This window comes from Schistocerca piceifrons, chromosome X, assembly GCF_021461385.2.
Source record: "Schistocerca piceifrons isolate TAMUIC-IGC-003096 chromosome X, iqSchPice1.1, whole genome shotgun sequence".
Classification (NCBI taxonomy): Eukaryota; Metazoa; Arthropoda; class Insecta; order Orthoptera; family Acrididae; genus Schistocerca; species Schistocerca piceifrons.
The window spans coordinates 409,283,675-409,298,586 of record NC_060149.1 but is presented as its reverse complement, the minus strand read 5'-3'; the positions used below and the strand labels follow the sequence as shown (position 1 = coordinate 409,298,586).

Below are 14,912 nucleotides of genomic sequence, written 5' to 3'. Positions count from 1 at the left end.
CAAGCCAGTTTTCATCATCTGAAACAATACTATTCATATTATGGTAGGTACCAGATCCAAACATTTTGAGAATTTACATTGACTACAAGAACCAATATTATGCCATATGCTCTTCTGTGAAGAATTTGCACCCCACAATGAATAAAGATTCATTGCTTCAGTGTTATCAAGCATAATAATCAAAGATGCCTGTGCAGACAGCCCAAAGAATCCTCTTTGTTCACTGGCATTTGCCTTCTAGTTTCTGTACTGCAAAAAATTATCAGCGGTGATTGATGGAAATGAATCTGAGTGGAGAACATCCTTGAAGCTGAAGTTGCCACTCTGAAAGATCTGAATATGGCAGAGTTGTCATTAGTATTCTCCAAACACTGGAGAAGATTCCTCCAAGATTAGTTGTTCCAAGGTCAGCTTTTGAGAAACATTGCACTGTATAACAATTAACCATTTTCCTCCCTTCCTTAGAAACGCTTGCTGATGCTAAGTGATATCCCAGTAGACAACACTTTTAGGTACAGTACATGTATGAACATATACAAATATCAACAGAAGTGAATTTTAACACATCCATCAGAACCACAAGTTGCAGAATTAAGCAACGCTCTCTGAATTTACACGTCTCATAGTAATACAGTTCTGCACTATGCGTACCTGATATGAATATAGACTCATAAGACAGTTTATTCGTATTGCTGATCCACAAACTGAAGAAACTCTGTGTGAAACTTTCTACACCATCTGTATTAACTTAAGTAATATTGTGCACAGTGACATTGTGCACATTCCAGCATTGGAACTAAAAGGTTTCGTCCTTCCATCCCACTACCATTTTTCACATCACACAGTTGTATGAAAGACTGTTTTGAGAGGAAGATCAAAGTATTAGTTTTCTTCCTCTGAGCTTTTCAAAAGTGTTTGTAACTGGGGAATTTAAGTTGCAAACAGATGCATCGTGATGTGTGTGGGCATATTGTCATACCAAATCATTTGAAACCATTAAAGCTCTGCTAGTGGTGTTTAAACTTGTTTGTAGGGAAAAGATGTACACCACTAACTCCAGTATTTAAGTCTGTCTGTATATATTTATTTTTTGAACTCCAAGGGGTGTTTTGGAAGTAATTTATGTAGCATCACAGTGGAATCTACCTAATGTGAAACACTTTGCCCTCATTAGAAGCTTTTGAAATGCGTACTGTCATTCATTGTGACTTTTTCCATTGAAAAAAGGTAGGGGATCATGCCCCCCCTCCCCTACCCTCCTCCTCCTCCTCCTCCTCCTGATGTGACCTACCTTTTTACCAACATTGATACAAAAAAAATCTGCTTTTAATGTTCAGGCATTGTTCCTATTGTTCTTTTGTAAGATAGTAGTTCATTCTCTTTTCATGCTATAAAAGCAGTCATAAACTATTTTTTTTTTTAAATGTATATATAGAAAAGTCCCGAGATTCCACTTCATCATCTTCATCATATTTTTGACTCTGTTGTATAGTAATAAATCAGTGTACCTTTAGAACGAAAGACTTGAGGAAATTAATTGTATTTTCACTGAATAGCTTAAGGGGAAAATGTACACATGCATGTAATTGCCACAGGCATCATCATCTCACTTTAAGTTGGTTTAATTAGTCTTCTTCAGTTGAGTTCTAACATTTGCCCGTATCTGAATCAGCTGAATTTTAGCAGCTTCCAACAATCTTTATTCAAAAACCTTCAGAATAGCACTGTTCTTCTTCAAAAATGTCTTTTGTCTGTGTAAAATATTCAGCTCGGGCATTGTGTTCACGATTTGTGCATAGATATTGCATTTCTGCATCTTATATTTGTGGGCAACCTGGTAGGGTATTTAGAAAAGCCAGTAACAAGCCTTGTTTTCCACAATCAGAGAATGTTTTTTCCTTCTATCCACATGTTTTCTGTGTTGTAGGAGAGAAAAGAGGAGGAAAGGAAGGAGCAAGAAGGGGCTGCACATGGAAGCAAAGCTTCAGCTCATGAGAAGGGATCTAGCGGTGATGGCCCAGGCAGCCCTGCAGCTGCATTTATCGAAAAAGAGAGGGAGGCTGCATCAGCAACAATTTTACATCGGACTCGTTCTATTAACAGGCAAAGGCTCGTTGCTCACTCCACAGCAATGGAAAGTATTCAGGCAGAAAGTGAGCCAATAGATGAGGAAGATGATGTCCCGTAAGTGTAATTTACCTTATTCTGAATAATATATATGTTGCATTTGTGGACCCGTTTTCTGCCATTGTCAGTCAGCTCTTCAGAGCCCATTCATTTTGGAAATGAAGTGTAATGTGTCATCTAAGGTAATGTCACTATGGACAACCTGTAGAAGTTGATTATATGCAGAAATGCAGAAATTATTAGCAAAGAAATGACTTGAAACTTCCTGCTAGATAAAGCTGTGTGCTGGACCAGGACTCAAACACAGAATGTTTGCCTTTCTTGCACAAGTGCTCTGGTGAGGGACCTCATCCATGACTCAAGAGCCACCCTCATAGCTTCACTTCTGCCAGTACCTCTCTTGTACTTTCCAAATTTCACAGAAATTCTCCTGCATAATGTCTGAGACTAGCACTGCTCAGCAAATGAGTGTAGTCCCACAACTTACGTAACAGAATTTCTGTGAAATTTGGGAAGTGAGAGAGAGGTAATCACCGAAGTAAAGCAGAGAGGGTGGGTTGTGAGTCGAGCCTGGATAGATCAGTCGATATAGCTGGCAGAGATTTTGGGTTCAAGTCCCAGTCTAGAACACAGTTTTAATCCATCAGGAAGTTTGAGATCAGCCCACACTCTACTTGTAATTACTGAAGTATATGTGGTGCAGGTGCAGATTGAAAACAATCCCTGAGTGGGGCATCACTAAGCAGCTCAGTTTTGAAAAGAGAACTGTGTGTGCTTGTGGGATAGTGGAAAAAACTCCTTGCTCTTAAATGTTTGTTCACCACAAATCTCTCACCCAGCTCTTAGTTTTCATGAGTGTGAGGTCATTAAAGGATCTGGAAGTTATTCAGAAATACGAGACACATTTAGTTAGTAGTTATTTAGTTCACTTGAATGTTAATAGCTGTGACTTTTCACAGTGATGGGGAGTGTGTCTGTTTACCATCAAACAGATTATCAGATATTTTTCAGTTTTTCTTGATAAAACTGTCAAGTGTGTTTTGGAAAATGTGACATAGTTCTGATGAAGATGACATTCTCACAAATTTCAAATGGAGTGCATATACTTTATTAACCATCTCCAAATATAACTGTTTTTCCTTTAACAGACTCTCTCCCCTTCCTTACTTTCTTTCTTTCTGGTGCACGAGGATTTGAAACTAGTCTCTTAGTTCTCTCATATGTGGAATTGTGGCAATTCCTTTAGTAGTGTTGTTCTTTCCTTCCTTCCTTCCTTTCTTTCTTGTGTGCTACGAAGTGAAACTAATCTCTTAGTTCTCTCACACTTTAAGTGTTGTGAAACAAGAGGCTGTTTATCAACTGAAGATTGATATTTACGTTGAGAATGTTGCATTATTCTTGTCAGGAACTAATAAAATTTCCCTCTAAATAACTTGAATTGGTGATACACAACTTCTGGTATGTGATACTTACCAACCTAGACTGAAAGCTATTGATTGCTTTTTGTAATTTTGAAACTAACATGTTATTAGTATACTGTAGAACTCCATTGATAAGCCTATTAGTACAATGAAAAGGTTAATATTGAAGACCTTTTGTAATACTGCTAACAGTATTTAATATTCAAAACTTAGTAAATTTTGAAGTGCATGAATTAAAAAAGAAAAGTAAGTTTCATGTACATTGTATTGTTGTATGATTACAAACAGAATAGATCATTTAAATCATCAACAAACTGTTCATGAATACAGCAACAAAATTTCTGGTGTTCTGATTTACCTGAAAAGAAAAGTAAGAAACTGGTTTATTACCGTACAGTCATTGATGCTGTTCTGCATATTCCATTAATTTATTGTTGTGTCTTTAGACCAGGTGGGATTCCTGCCAGAAATGCTCGTGGTGAACGTCTCCTACTATTTATTGGCATCATTGATATTCTGCAGAGTTATCGATTAAAGAAGAAGTTAGAACATACTTGGAAAGCTATGATACATGATGGGGTGAGTGTAGTTACATAATATCGAGTCATATTTTTAGTGCACAAGTCTGTTTGCTGTTTATTTCTTATCAGTTTACTGGTAAGAAATAATTATTTCATTTTGTGATTTTTACTTCGTGTGTGCAACCATTTTCTCCAAAATCTACGTGAAGATGATGATTTGAATGTGGAATGTGAATATTGTTCTTTACATGGCGGGAGTATGAGCTGTTGCTGCAACACGTCACTTTGTACAATCACGAGCACAATGAAATTAGTGCTGCCAGTTTTGCCTGATCATTTGGCACGTTTATTAAAAATCTAGCGTTTGAACTGTGCCATGCATATGACTTAGTATAGATCAGTAAGCTTTCACTTTCTTTTGTGTTCAATTAAAGGCAAGGATTAAGGTGGTACAGATCTGCATCTGTAACCTTTTGAGTGAGAAAAACTTCACTGGTATGGGTTGAGTTTATCCATGGACTGCACAGAAGAAAATGCCCATAGCTACAGGCTTTCTGTTGAATAATTCTGTGACAGACCGTGAGACTGCAGAGTGTAATCCACCAAAATACTGAGACATGCATATCAAAGACCTTGGAATACCCGTAGAGGCAACTTGCAAGCTGGTGGAACAACAAATGCTGCATTTCAGTCAAGGGCAGGTGAGGGGCACTCTGAAAGTTCAAGGCCAGACAGTCTGGAGAGAAACTGGTAGCTTTTTGGGTTGTGAGAGCAAAAGTAGAACACTTACAACCATTAATTATGCCACACCAGCCACAGTAGAATGTAAGTCAATCATGAAGGCCTCTGGTAAAGGTAGATTGACACCCACCTATGCCATAATGGAAGACAGGACTAATTTATCTTTTCCAGCTGACATAGCACTGACGATGGCTAATTTTTTCAATGCCATAACGTGATGAAGACAAAGATCCAAATTTCTTACATCTGAAAGAAGCTGCAGAGAGGGTGCAGTTACACTTAATCCAGACAGCTGAGAATAATACTGCCAAGTGCTGTACGTCATCTGCCGTGGTGTAGCGGTTATAGTTGCTGGCTGGTGACACGTGTATCACAGGTTAAATTCCTGCCTCCTGAAATTTTATTATTTAACATTCATATTTTCACAAAGGTTCTTTGACTTTCTTATTTATGGAATTTACCAGAACATTCTGTGTATGTAAATAGGAGCACTCACTTTCGAGGCAAGTAGTTCATCTCTGTTTACCCCTTTGTGTCCACGTAATAAATCTGCTTTCGGTGTGAAGCGTTAATTCTTGTCGATGGCTGCTATCATAACAGGTGCTAGGTAACGCAGACATCAACACTGTTGTGTCTCTTATAGGCTACACAAAATGTCACGTTCATGGGCAGGAACCCAAATACAAACAGCCATAGAGTCGGAATTGTCAAGGTACTAATCAATACAAAAGTATAGGTGAGTCAGTTGCATATCTAGCATCCAGTATTGTTTTCAGGAGACCATGGCCTTTACCTAATGAAACAACTAAAGGGATTCTTCTATGTCACTAAAAACAACAGGTAGGAAGACCTGAAGTGTTTTTTCAAGTCAACTTTTACTTGGATGTTGCTGTCAGCAATGGTTCAAGAATGATGAGGAAGAGCTCAAGCCATGTAACAAATTTCAGGTGGAAACTAAGGGCATGTGATGACAGCTGGCAGCAGGTCCAACTGGCCAAAGAACAACTGAATTAAAGAGCCGAAAGCTTGGGTGAGATGACAGCCATATACAGGGTGGTCAGAAACTGTCTCAAAAGTAGTAAGAGTGTTGCAGGGTAGGTTGTGCCTAGAAATAATTGTTAAGAAAACAATTTGATACATTGTGCCATTTCTGAGGTAATTAGCATTGAAGCTAATGAGGGTGATGTGCACAAATTCAAGTTGCACGCAAATTCAAGTGGCATGCCATATACAACTACAGACAGACAGAGCAACATACCAAATCTTTTCATAACAGTTATTTCTCAGTGCAACATACCATGCAACACCCTTACAAGCTTTTCAGACTGTTTCTCACCACCCTGTATACAGTGTGTTTCGGATCTGTTTCACACAGTGAGCCTTAAAGTCACAGAAGCCGACAACGTTTCACACCTAATGAAGGTCACAGCAGAAGTCTATCAAGTACCATGATACAGGACTTCACCAAGTGGAGGTTTCACAAGTTTTGATCACCTCAAAACAGAAAGTTTAAATGAGTGTGGGTGATAATTGCTCAAAGATGTGCACAGTACTGCATTTTAGATGACGCTAACACACACATTGTATTCCTTTCAAAGCTCAGTTATTAATTGCAGTGCCGGCTGGAGTGGCCGTGCGGTTCTAGGTGCTACAGTCTGGTTTGAATCCTGCCTCGGACATGGATGTGTGTGATGTCCTTAGGTTAGTTAGGTTTAATTAGTTCTAAGTTCTAGGCGACTGATGACCTCAGAAGTTAAGTCGCATAGTGCTCAGAGCCATTAATTGCAGTGACTGGTTTTTACACTAAGGAAAATTACAAGCACAACTATCCAGAATAAGCACCCATAGTTACAGTGGCGAAGTAAATTGCTCAATTCTGGCTCAAGATAAAACCACTTCACATTTATATGAAATCATCAAAGTTCTCACTTTCCTGCTACAGACAGTTACACTGCAGTAGTGAATTTAAATCAGTTCATAACATGAATCACAGAGTCCAACAGTAGTTCACTCCAATGAAAATTACCTTAGACACTCTTGCTAATTATAGCACAGTTCATATGAAAGTTATTAAACATAACAGTTTTTTAATTTTGCAGTGACCAGTGCACAAATTTTCACATATAGAACAAATATGTTTATGATGTAAGTCAACACAGAGTGCACACTCGAACATAGGTCTTACTCATCAACACTCAAACCACAAAGTGGCAGTTTTGGGTGATGTCCAACTACTTAGATGTGTGAATAGTTTGAAAATTACGTTGCTCTTTAAAATTTGGGTAGGTTGGATTATACTGTTTTGATGAACTACAATTGTGATTTTTATTCATAGAAAATGTTGTTAGTCAGAAATTTAGAAAGATACATGGTCACTATTATCGTTATATGATGTAGCTCCCTTTGTTTGCATGAGTAAGTGCCATATTGCAAACTAGAGTAAATTAAATGGAGTTATTAAGTAATGAGTTAAGTAATGAATGCTGTATGTTGTCTTCTACAAGAAAATTAAAAGTAACAGAAGTTGATGGTCAAAGTTCAGAATCTAACAGTAGGCATGACAAAACCTGTGATGGAAAATGATTCTGCTTATGAACTTCAAAAGTTCAATTAGTTGGGTAGATAATTAGTTTGAGGTAATATTAGAAACATTACTGGAAAGTCAGAATTCTTAACTTTCAAGTGCTGTAGGTTAGCTTCCTCAAATATAAGTTTAACTTGTAAGTTCTTGCATGTATCGAACTGTAGTGCTAACTTTAGTTAACTGTAACGTTTATGTAACAGTGCTCTAATTAATACTAAGTACACCAATGGAATCAGAACAGCCAAAATAATAAAATTAAGTGAAACCCCAACTGAAGTAAGAACTTGAGAATTTTAAGTAAGTGTTATGTGTCAGCAGGTAAATATATTGAAAATTAGGGAAAAAATTCTTTAGTTATGGAAGGAGAAAAACATAACAGATGGTAATAATTCATCTGCTGTGTCACAAGCTGACAGGCACTGGTATTATGAGAATAACTATGGATGTCGGAACAGAGCGCTTCGAAATTGTTGTTTCAGCAAAAAGTAGCCTTAATGTTATGCTTGGATGTGGCTTCTTGCAGGCATCACAAGCAGTCATAGACTGTGAAAAATTGGAGCTTCAGATTGACCGTATTCCAATAAGTTCCTCTGGGCCATTAAATGCACATAAAAGAAACCTAGATGCTTTCTCATTGCTGTAATAGTGGCTAAGGCAGAAAGAGGCAGATATCTCACGCAGTAAAATATGAGAGAAATTATAATTTGATTGTAAAATAACCTTCTTGCAGTCAGTCAGTTAAATTTTCTGACTAACTGTCAGTTACTAGGGAAGAATTGTTTAGAATATTTCATCAGAATTACTTGTGATTGTCTAGTGAACTAAGCCGACATCCTTCCAAGATTGTAGCTGGATTATCTGACTGTCAACTGAGTTGCCAAACATTTTCTGGATGCCACTTTACACTTATCTTTCTGAGGCAATACCGGTAATTTATGAACATTTGTCTTGCTATTAATTGTGTATCCTTGTCATTGTTTTCTTATGGTACCAAGCCATGTCATACACATGTGAATCAGAGTGCAGCACCTATTTATTCAAGTAACTAATGGTCAGTATATTTGAGAACAGTGGAAGTAGCAATGCAGCGAGCTGATTATTCATTTGACTGTAACATATAGAACCTTTATAATGACTGTCATTTCAGTTGTGTAAAAAAATCGTAATATTTGTTATACAGTTATAACAACAGTTAACTCTGTTGTCATTTTTGTATCATCAGCAGCTTGTGAATTGACGACTATGTTTGTTATGTCAGATTATTCAAATTGATGTCAAATACAAGAGATGTCGTTTGCAATTTGAGGTGTTTTGCAAACAGTGGTGCGTGATTCAACTGCAAGATGAGCAACGTTTGACCTGTCATATAACGTAAAAATATTTTTTGCGAAAGGAGATGCACAAAGAAGCATTACACTTGCATAAATGGTACTGTAAAAGGTGATATGAAGTATGAAGCAAACTATGTTGATTAATATTATTGGAACAACGGACTATAAGTATGGTTTTAGTTAAACTATGGTATAAATATGTGTTACATATGTAGATCTTTAATTTTTCATGTGATCCCGTAGAAGCTGTAGAGTGTCTCGTTACATCAAATGACACTTCCCAGAAAGTCGGATGATAGCGATAATAGGTTAAATAAATTTGTCAGAAGTGATGTATAGCTCTGGGCTATAGCCAAAGTTTATCTTTGCTCCTGTAGACAGAAGCTTGCATTTAATTATTCATAACAACAGTACACACATTGAATTAACAGTATCAAAATAATCATTAAATTTCAATGGAAGAAAAATTGTTAAGATTTGTTGGTGACTGTAAAGATCATTCAGCATTACATTGCACTCAATAACTGTAAAATAAGAAAACCTACATCATCATTAGAATAAAAATATGACGACAGGGTTCATTGTTGTAATTACAAAGGGCTGACAAATGAATAGGTGACAAAAAAGTAAGAGATCTGTTTATTATTTCAAAAGTAAATACCAGAACTGTTAATACATTTATCCTGCTGTGAGGCAAGATGGTCAGTGCCTTCATGGAAAAATGTTTGTGGTTGGTCGCTTGTGGAACCATGATTGTACCCAGGTGTGCACCTCTTCATCCAAAGCAAATCAGTGCCCATTAATATCTTTCTGCAGGGCTCCAAAATATGCAAATCACATGGGAAAAGATCAGCCATGTATGGAGGATGTGCAAGTGCTTCACAGCGAAGCTTCCGAAGCACAGTTGGAGCAACCACTGCAACATGTGGGCCCGCCCATATGTTACCAATGTTGTTTTGTTTTGTTTACACTGAAGAAGTGGACCTGAAAAGATCTTATAGATCCTGTATAGAGTCCCAATGTTTTTTGCTTCTGCTGACATAATTTTTGGTTTTTGTGAATACATAACTTTCTTTATGAAAGTATGGCAATGAGTGATTTCTTAACTTGACTACTTTATGCATACAATCCAACCGCAAAGTTTTCAATACTACTTTAGTGTGACACAGGACAGCAAGTGAGCACAGTCAATTTCAAAGTTCGAAGTGCATAATATCTTACTAATTCATGCCAACCTAGGAGCACTTGTGTTTACAGATACTTTCTTTTATTAAAATAGACTTTCATCTTATGGTTTTCATGGTAAGTTGTAATTCATTTGTATTGCCACAACATGTATTTTAATAGTGTTTTAAATATTATGAAAAGGAAAATTGCTACTTGCCATATAGTGGAGATGCTGAATCGCAGATAGACACAACTAGTGTTCTCAGTTAGTTTATTAGACACAACAGAAACAAAATCATCAAAAATATATTCTTTGACATTATCTAATACAGAATGACAACATTCAGGTGGTCCACCAATTCCACACCTGTAGAAACCCACTCATTCGAAGTTAAAGTTGTCATCAAGTCAGGTTTGAAGTACAGTTTTGTCCAGGAAGGAATGTTCTTGATGGTTATTTGATAAGGAGCATGCTTCCATGTGTGGCCTACCAATGACCACATGAGGGACTTGTCTTGTTTTTTCCCCTTCCTTTCTTTCCAGTAGTTTATTCTTTCACTATGTTTTCTCCACTTTCTTCTGCCCATATTGTGCCTGTCTTTGGCTTTGTTTTTTCTTGGAAGCCATGTAACTTATTTTTGCCCTGAACTTTTCTTTCTCCTATTTCTTCCTCTGTTTCATCAGTTTCCTTCGGGTCTGCATTAACTTATTTGATACATGTTATTGATGCTTTTGGGATTCTGTCAAAAAACTAAACAGTCTTTAACTATCCTTTTTTAACCAGCGTTTTTATGTGTTCATAGAATAAAACTCCTCTCTTCATCAGTTATCTAATATTGTTTCTATTCTTTCACAAGCTTCTTTATTATGTTTAAATTTCTATTTCCCATTGTCATATTTTGGTTCCAAGATTTTCCTTATTATTTTTCTTTCCTTCTTTCCTATATCACCAAATTGCTTCAATGTATCGAACAAAAGTTATTCTGAAGCATAACAATTGTGATTACTACTACTACTACTACTACTACTACTATTATTATTGTTGTTGTTATCCATGCTTACATTTTCAGGACACCGTTTCAGTGCATAGGCCAGCCTTTTATGCAGAAAGGTTTCAAGGCTTTATGGCGAAGACAGTGTTCAAGAAAATACCATCCCGTAAGTTAAATCTTTGATATTCAGAATTCTCATGTTGATGCAAAAACACCTTTCAGTTAATAGCATTCTTGGTATGGTGAACCTCACTTGTGTAACATGAAGCCACTTTATTACCAGCGGCTTCACTGAATTGCCCAATACACAAGCTTTTTTCCTTCTTCCTGCAGGCATTTATTTATGAAATACAGTGGGAGTGTTTAGAAGGGGTTTAATAAAATAGTGGTAGTATTTTGTGAAGTGCAATAAATCAGTGTTTTCACTTGTAATTACAGCTAGTGGTTTAAGTTTGTTCCTGTATTCATACATTGTGTGTCTTAAATCTGATCATGGAGAGATTTTAGGGAAGTGGAACGAGTAAAGTTACACATAAACAGGCAGATTGAAACATGAAAATAATTGATAACAGCTGTAGTTATAATATTATTGATCCAACTGAAATGAGTGTCTATTTCAGAGATGTGATATTTTTGCACCTAACAGATGTCAGTGCTAACTGCACAACAGTGAAAATACTTAATTGTGTTGGTCTATCTTCAAATTAAATTTTTCTGGTATATGGCACTTATTAAAATAATTATAGTTAAAAGTCAGCAATAGTAGTAGTTAAGTGGTGGCAGCCGTAAATATAGCTACATCTAGTCTATTAGACATGAAAATGTAATATGCAGGACGTTCAATAATGCAGGCAAAAAAGAAAATAATGAAAATAAAAATGAAAAAGCAATAATTTGATGAAAACGAGTCTAAAAGCAGTTTGTTGTAACAATGTTCAACCAGTAGAATCAAAATAATACACGATAATCATCAACATATATATAGTTGATATCTGTGAGGTGTCAGCCATTATGCCAGATACCAGCATCAGGCTTTCCCAGCATTCTGTTGACATCTTTGAAGTGTCAGGTATTCTGCCTGATATTAGCACAATGTCCGACACCTCAAGTTGTCAACAGATCACCAAGAAGGCCTGAAGAATTACAGATACATAGTTGCTGGCGTAAGCTTTCAGAGTTGTCTTTCATAAACAAAAGGTAGCTGGAAACAATAGTAAATGAAATAAACAAATTTAAAATGGTGACATCAAATGAAATTCTGTTTAGCAGATGACCTTTCTTGAAGTGTTTGAATTTCTGTGCTCATACCTGTTTGTGATTCTCTCAACTCCTCAGGAAAGAAGCATCATTTTTGTATGTGAACCCATATGTATTATAAATATTGATGTATTTATGTATCACATCTCCTCCTAAACCACAGGATTGGTTTCAACCAAACCTGTTACATATATCACTTATTGTCTGTAAAGAACCAATGTAGGTGTGAGAACCACTTACCTTTGAAAGGGGTGGGTTTGAAGAAGCAGCGTAGTTCACAATGCGCAAATAGCTAGGCTATATTCATTGTGTATTTAAGAATGAGAGCAGTTATTAAATGTTGTTTTATGTTTATTGGTCACTCAGCTTTCACACTGCAGACATAAAAAGGATTATCTAATTGAACAAATCAGTTTCACACTGCACGTGTCTGCAGCTATATTCAAATTATTTAATGTGCACTGGGAATGGATGTGAATCTACTTTCAGCTTTAAAAACAGTGTCAACCTGTTAGCCTCATTTCTTACCCAGCATTATATAACCTAAAGTGCAACAGGAGGCTTAAGATTTTTGTGATTAGTTTTCAGTACAAACTCCACAAAAGGATTACTTAATTTCAAAACATAACAACTGTAACTAATAATGAAAATATAAGAAGTTAATTGTCAAGTAACTACTTTTTACCCGATATCTTCCTCAAGATTTCTCGAGAAAAAGGTTCCCTGTGGATGCCATAGCATGCTGGCACAGTTAAAAACACGATCTGCACTGGACAGATGGCAGGGCAGTGGAAAATGCTGCATCAGCTGGCGAACTTCAATTTCAGTGTATGCTGCACCATTGCGCAACACCTGTCACAAGAAACAGGTGCAGTTTTATTTGCTTTGGCAGTTACTTCTTGGCTTAAGCCATTTTATTGTGGGAAATGTCTTAATTGGAAAACAAACACACACACACACACACACACAGTGTATTACACTGATTTGTAACTGTTACTGGAGTATGTTTATCTTCTGTATACAAGGTCACTGTAGCTTGATAAAGGTCTTGCAATACAATAAATTATTGTAATTGACAGTCTTTGTCAATATTTTGCTGAAAATTACTTTCTTCCAGCAAATTGTTCAGGTTTGTTGCAGTAATTGTATTACTGGTTGAAGGTTAATTTATCTTTACTGAAAAACAGCTGATTATCAAACCATAATATTCATAGTCATGTCACTTGTTTTATTAATCACTACATATTTGGTATGATACTATCCATCTTCAGATGATATACAGGATCTTTCACAATTCACCTCCTTTTGTACCTATTAACTTAACCTACGAGCCTTCCTGATGAACTCAGTTTTCATAGTGTTCAGGCTGTGTTTTGCAGATGGTTTGTGTCATAGCTCCCATTAAAAGTTGGAAAAAGTGGCACAACACAAAAACCTTTGGTATTAAATAGAATTTGATTTCTTTTATGGTTTCTTTCATGCTCTCCGTTCAAGGTTACAAAATATTGGCTATTGAAGTGGGATGCAAGGACAGGAAAGGACAAGTGTCCTCAAACTATTGCTGAATGTACAGACGGTAGAAGCTGGCATGTTTATCAGTAGATGTTGCGTTTGGTATACCTTACTGAAGTGTAATGATGTTATAGTTTTTCTAAGATACTTTGCAAGTGACTTCCTTGATACTTTACAACCTAACCACATCCATTTGTTATTAAAATAGGGACAGGAAAAAATCTTTTTTTGTGGCCAAGGTTGGTGCTATTTTTTGCCAAATTCAGTGTTGTTTTTTTTGCCAAATTTGGTATTATTTTTTGCCAACTTTATTGTTACTTTTCTCCAAATTCACTGCCCTTTATTTCCAAATTCGGTGCTTTTGTTGCAAATTTAGTACCTTTTTACCAAATTGGGTGTGAGGTTTGTTGCCAAATTTGTTGCTTTTTTGACATATTCTGTGTTATTTTTTACCAGTTTTGCTGTTATTTATTGTTGCCAACTTCAGTGTTATTTATTGTCAAATTTGGTGGTGTTTTTGGCAAATTTTGTGTTTTTTTCCTAAAATCAATTATGTTGTCAGATTCAGTATTACTTTGGTCAAATTTGGTGGTATTTTCGTCATCACATCAACGATTGTTACTCAGGAAATTAACCATTATTTTAAAATTATACATGAGCCTCTGGCTTGACGAGAGTAGAGGACAAAATGCAATTTTATCATTCATTATCTGTCAGTTAGGATTATTAATAAACTGCCATCCTGAGAATTATAATATTTTTATACAGCAAAATTAAAAATATCATGATATCTGTTAAAAAAGCCAATTTCATGTTATTTAGCTAAAAACTGATCATTTAATAATGTTTTTTGTATTATTGTTTTCACAAGGCACACATACATGTTTTTCATTTTTTATAAGTCTAACACTTCTTGTTAAAAATTTCCAGCCCAGTACTTTGTATTTCATACTGATGTTAATGCCTAATATAAAAGCATCACCACTTTCTGTAGAAAAACGAATTGTTTGATTTTGTAGTTAACACTTTGGCAGAACAAATCTTCCTCTCTGCAGTCGAACGTGGACTGTTTGGAACTGCCAGGTTAAAACTGTGTGTCAGACTGTGATACGAACACAGAACCTCATTGTTTGTGAGAAATGCTTGTATCATCTGAACTATTGGGGCATGACCCATGACCAGACCCACATCTTCATTCATGCCAGTACCTAACTCCTACTTTCCAAACGTCACATTAATTCCCTTTCATACCTTACAGG

The 14,912-nt window shown here is 36.2% G+C and overlaps 1 protein-coding gene across 6 annotated transcripts in view; it reads left to right on the top strand.

The window, feature by feature from the left end:
* Positions 1–14,912, top strand: part of LOC124721726 (phosphatidylinositol 4-phosphate 5-kinase type-1 alpha-like) — a 315,644-nt gene that overhangs the window by 64,889 nt on the left and 235,843 nt on the right. For all 6 annotated transcript variants that reach the window (XM_047246822.1, XM_047246821.1, XM_047246823.1 and 3 more), the window contains exons 9-11: positions 1,928–2,184; positions 3,995–4,127; positions 10,963–11,050. In XM_047246822.1, coding sequence (XP_047102778.1) covers positions 1,928–2,184; positions 3,995–4,127; positions 10,963–11,050 — 478 coding nt within the window. The remainder of the gene's footprint in view (positions 1–1,927; positions 2,185–3,994; positions 4,128–10,962; positions 11,051–14,912) is intronic.